Source organism: Citrus clementina, unplaced genomic scaffold (assembly GCF_000493195.1).
Source record: "Citrus clementina cultivar Clemenules unplaced genomic scaffold, Citrus_clementina_v1.0 scaffold_9, whole genome shotgun sequence".
Classification (NCBI taxonomy): Eukaryota; Viridiplantae; Streptophyta; class Magnoliopsida; order Sapindales; family Rutaceae; genus Citrus; species Citrus x clementina.
The window spans coordinates 17,160,234-17,166,235 of record NW_006261964.1 but is presented as its reverse complement, the minus strand read 5'-3'; the positions used below and the strand labels follow the sequence as shown (position 1 = coordinate 17,166,235).

General features: G+C 30.1%; 1 protein-coding gene across 1 annotated transcript; it reads right to left on the bottom strand.

Annotated features, from left to right (window-relative positions):
* Positions 1 to 796: 796 nt before the first annotated feature.
* Positions 797 to 2,730, bottom strand: LOC18033508 (probable xyloglucan galactosyltransferase GT14). Its single transcript, XM_024182539.1, has one exon. It carries the CDS (start codon positions 2,578 to 2,580, stop codon positions 1,006 to 1,008), a length of 1,575 nt encoding a protein of 524 aa, XP_024038307.1. The 5' UTR covers positions 2,581 to 2,730; the 3' UTR covers positions 797 to 1,005.
* Between the last annotated feature and the right edge of the window lie 3,272 nt (positions 2,731 to 6,002).

Here is a 6,002-nt window from a genome sequence, read left to right as displayed (position 1 = left end):
AAATAGTGGATCATGCTCATTTATTAATCATAATTCATGGGATAGCACATGCTGTTGTTGCTAGATATATCACATGCAAGTCCCAAACATTTATGGATAGTCGGTAACCCCCATCAAGTGTCGGCAAACTCTTTCTACTATCATAAAATTATAATTTTATCTTGAGTCTTAATATTGTGTGTTAATTGACTCAATACTGTATGTTAATTCATGGGATATCTTAAAAAATTACTTAATAATTATTCAATGAAAGAATATTATATAATTGAGGTTCAAACTAAAACTTATATGTTGGGATACATAACATTGCTTATTATTATTAAATAATTTTACCTCAAGTTTACTTAATTTTTCTTACACTTGGGCCTCTAAAAACTTTTTCCTCATGGCTTTTGAATTTGATCCCAAATTTTAAATTCTTGCACTTAATATTAGAGACACTTTTCGCTAAAACTTTCAAATTATGCTATAATTGCATTATTTAAACTCTCATACAGAAATGTAAATCACTATTAATCAAAATAACCAATTAAAAGCTGATGGTCAATAGCGCATGACAGCATATGAGCTTCCTGTTTCCTTTTGGTTAAAAAAAGGGGATAATATGTATATAATAATGACAAAAAGCGGATTAATATTGGAGAGAGAGTTCATTAGGCTAATAATTTAATTATTGCCCAACCCAGGTCCATTGCGTTGATGCAGTTGCTGTCGGAGCAAACTGTGAAGTGACTTCAAGAAGTTCAATATCACTAGTGTGTGTGTGTGTGTGTGTGTGTGTAACATTTTTGTTGTATACAGAAATGTAAAAATAGTCATTGAAAAACAGAGCTGAAGAGCACAAGAACTAGCCCCCTATTAAAAAAATTAAGCAGCTCAGAAATTCATATCCTAAATTCCTATTCAATATATGCCCTTATGTTCTCTTGAGCTAGAGCCAGAGAACAACATCCATTGACAAATTTAAATTCTAAGTTAAATAGTAACGAATCAAAAGTTCTAATATCAACTTTCTTTACCATATGGAGCAAATGTGTATTTGTAATCATCTCCATCTGCAAAGCCAACACCAGGATCCCTTCCCTGTCTGATCGAACTCCTAACTTGTTCAATTCTCTCAAGAATTCCTTTAACAGCTAAATCAAATGCATCTTCCAAGGTCTCCAATTTAGACCTTGGATCAGCATAAATTACACTTGGAATCAGCCTTACAACTTGTTCTCTCAAAGCCAATATCCTATCTTCTGAAATTCCAACTAATGTCTCATTGACATTAACTCTCCAATCTTTAACATCTCTCACTGGTATATACAAAGAATATGAACTATAATTCTTGGGTAAATGCCACAAATATTGTGCATAAGCAGTACCTGGATGGAAAAAAACCGGAATGCAGCCAGCCAAAATGGTGTCAAAAACTGATTTTCTAGTGTATGAATCCCCTGGAGGCTGCAAACAAAACACAGAGTTTTGAAACATCTTCATCACGTTAACCGGGTTATCGCAATTAGTAGCACCATAATTACAATCTATCAATCTGCACAAACTCCCTGAAGCTAGACATTGGTCTATAATCTTGCCGCGAATAGACCCTTTAAGATCAGGCCTTGGAGCTCCAGCAAAAGAGAACAAGTACTGCCGTTTTCGCTTCCTCATCCTGTCCTGCCATCCAATTATTTCACTCTCTTTTGAAGGATGGAAGCATGTTGGATACGGTATTGCAAAGTCATTGTTCCAAGAACTTGACTCTATAGACAACATTGACATGTTTTTCGACTCCGGCAAGAATCTAAACTTGCTACCCCAATCAGATTCATTATCTGTTTGTCTCCTAAAATCCCAAGCAATTCTACCAGCAACCAAGAAATGATCTCTACCCCACAATTTTTTCCACTCTGGTTTTTCAGCTAACCACTTCACAAGATCAAGACCGGACGAATCTCTCAGTAATGTGCTAACTCCACCAAAAAGATAGCGACCAATATCAAGACCAGCATAAAACGGCACATAAATGGCTGAAGCAATTGAGGAATCATTTGTTAAGCATCTGTAATTCTTCATCTTGTTATGAAAAATTACCTCTAACAAGAACTGATTGGTCAAGAACCAACTTTCATTTAGCAAAACGATTTCTTGATTTTCTTCATTTATTCCAGGACCAAAACCAAAGTTACCCAAGTAAGGGCACATATTTTTGTCAGTACCTGGGGTGAGCAAATGGCAATTTTGGAGCAAATCTTGATTGAACCGTCCTGGAAGTTGATGAATATAAATATAGCGACCCAAACAAGAATCTATTTCAGTTTGATTCAAGACAATAACAAGTGGGTTGTGGGGCAAAGGGGAAATTGAATCATCACTTGAATTTGTGATGATGGCATGAGCATTAGCATTAGCAAAGTTGTTGACCAACGGAGTGCTGTGTCCGCTATGACTAGTAGTGGCGGTGGTACTGGTTAAAGCTGAATAATCAAAGCAAAGCAGCACAAAGCATAAAACAAAGGAGATGAGAATTGCAAACCCAAGTTGTTGACTCCAGCAATTAATTCCGGCCATTGCTTTTGGTTTTGGTTTCTCCATAAGCTTATGCTTTTTCAGTCGTCAAAAGAGTAAAAGAGAGTGAGATTGAGAGTTGGAACCATGTGAAAAGTGATTGAAGAGCTTGTTTTCTTATGTTGAGTCCCCGCAAATTAGTGCTTGTAGAATGGTATGATTTAATGGGCCCAATAAATGGCATAGACAGAGAGTATGAATAGACAAGAAAATGTATCTTGAGGAAGCAAACGTCCGTTACTTTCTTGGAAAAGTTAAAGCCAAAAAATAGAAAAATGAAAAGAAAAAATAGGTTTATTTTCATTTTACTACAAAGTTATGATGAAACAATAATTAAGTATAATAAGTATTGCACTATAATATTTTACTATTAATAAATTATAAAATATTTTTTTACTATTTTTCAATTAATTGACCTATAAATATCAATTCTACCCTTACTTTAAAAGGAAAATATATATATAAATTCTAAGTAAACCAAATAATTTCCATTATTGTATCCAAAAAATTAAATAAAACTTTGCATTTACACCCAAAAAAACTGTAACCAAACGTTTCTATAATGCATTAATTACAATAATTTTTCATTTAATTAAATATCAATTTAATTTTAATTTCTAATTATTGATAAAAATTAACAAACATACATACATACAAACACATGCATACATACACAGACATTTCAAATATTAAATACTTATATTATATTGATGACTTTAATTTTTTTAATTTTTATCGATAATTAATCATTGAAATTAAATTAAAATTTAATTTAATGAAAATTATTTATTACAATGATTACTATTCAATTAATAATTAATTTTTATTGATAATTAATAATTTTTCCTTAAAGTAAGGGCAAAATTGATACTTTATGTACTAAGCAAAAAATTAATAGAATGTTAGGTCACAAAATTTGCTACCCTATTTTGTTATTTCAAAACAACTGAAGCAGGCAAAAAAAAAAAAAAAAAAAAACCAAAAAGATAACGTGCCAGAACACCCTATATATGTATTTGTGTGTGTGTGTGTGAAAGTGTGTGTGTATACAGTACATTATATGTATCTTTAGATATCAGAAATCTGGACAGTGAACTAAAAACCTACAATTACTTTATTTTATTTTTTAAGATGAATTTCAGCTTACCTCTTAATAAATTAAGGAAAAATACCATCCACACTTCAAATTTTGTTTAAATAGTCATCTAGTTCCTTTTAACATCATAAATAGTCATACCGGCCCTTTTGTTTTTTTTTTTCTATTATGCTCATTGATTATAACAATTAAAGTGTCATATATTTTTTAATAATATAAATATCTTTGATAGATTAATAATTTTAAATTAGTTATTTTTAACAATCAAAATAATTTACAAAATTTATATTATTTTTTTATAATATTTTTCAATTATGTATGTATTAGTAATAGATTTTAATATTAATAAGATAAAAAAACATTTTATTTACATTATCTTTGAATTAATAGATTTTAGCATTGATAAAATCAATCAAGATAGACTGATAATAGCTTAATATTAATAATAATTTTCGTTATATATATATATATTGTTTTATTAATTATACTTGTTGTAATATGTTACTTGTATTATATGATTTTTATCTTATTTCTATAAATATTTACATTAATCGTGATTATAATCAAAGGGTATTATAGGACCCAAAAAAAAAAGAGGTATGTGTAACTATTTGTGAAATAAGAGGATTTGTATGACCACTTAAGTAAATTTTAGAGGTGTGAGTGGTTTTTTTCCCCTAAATTAAGAAGATAAAATATTTGGTGAAGAATTCTATTAATTTGACTTTTATTTAACCTAATTTCTTGAATGATAAATAGTGTCACCTAGACATTTAATAGTTTGAGAGTAAATTGAAGTATGCGAATTTATCTAGAGGTAAAGGAAATTAATTCTATTGTTTTTAAATTAAAAAAAGTATAGAATATCATTCAAAGTGTATGGAAAAAGAAATTCCCAATTTTATCAAATTAACACTGAAGGTGAACTTGGTTAGGGTTGCTGCCCTCCAAGTTGGAGGACAGCAGTTCGAACCCCCAGAAGCGTAATGTGAGGGTATTTTCTTCCTAATTATATTGTATAATTGAGTGAAGATAGTCTTCTCCCTTACCCAAGAGTGAGTAGAATAGACATTCTTCAAATATTAGTGAGGGTTAAAATCTAGGTAGAGCTCTATTAGTATTGATGTAAGTTAGTTCCAGTAATAATTTGATTTATAAATATCAATTTTAATTTTATATAATATAAGTTATAATTTAAATAATAATCTCATATAATAATAAAAAAAACACTGAAGGTGAACTGGTGGCAAATATGTGTAAGCTGGGTTTGGTGGTCTTACAGAAAAAGCAAAGCCCAGGTTGAGCATTAATAAGCATTTGCATAAAAGCGAGCAAGCTTAGGCCACTTGGCACTTGTTCCACAATTAATGCACTTATCACTTAAATGGACCGTATTTTTAGTTATTTGATAAATTAATAATAAATTTGCTGGCCCAATAGTTTTACATAGAGCTGGTAACGGATCATTGAATTGTGTTCGTATCATATCAGTTTTGTATTGTATCAAATTTATATTAATTTAAATATGGTTTATTTAATAATTATGTCTATTAAAATCTTAACCCGACACAAAAAAAATATTAGATATTTAACAAAATTTACATCAACCATTTACATACTGTTTTATACACACACATAGAGAGAGACACACACATACATAATGTAGAGATCTAGAAACAGGTTTATGAATACCATTAATATCTATTAGATGGGTAGTAATGAAGGCGATCATAAATATAGAAGTTGCAGTCAATAAAGTAGAGATCATGAAAACACCAAACTAGCCAATGTAAAGGCCCTTTTGAGAGCTAGTTATCCAATTACAGAAGTGACCCCATAGGGTTTCGCTTTTGCGTCTCTTTAAAATTGCAATCATGGTATACCAGCACCCTTATTTTTTTAATGCAGACACGCTATTAAGTCGTGCGGTTTAATAGTATGTCTGCACTGATTTTATTAACCCTCATAACTTAATAGCGTATCCGCATGAAAAAAAAAAGAGGGATAAAATATACATATCTATCCAAATGTTACAAATTTACACTATTGAAGTTCTAGATCTATATAAAATTCTATAAATGAAACATTGTGTATCTCAAAAAAAAAAAAAAGAATCATATCTAATATTTGAGTTTTGATCACAATAACCTACAAATTAATTTATAAAAAATATAATCATATCATTGGTTGAATAAATGAGTTAAGAACTTTAACCCTAACCTAAGACAAAAAAAAAAAGTGTCAACCTAGACCTGACTTATTTAATCATTATGTCAAATTTGATGACCCATACTCATTTATTCATGTTGTGTTCGTATCGGGTAATCGGGTTGTGTCAAATTTTACTACCTCT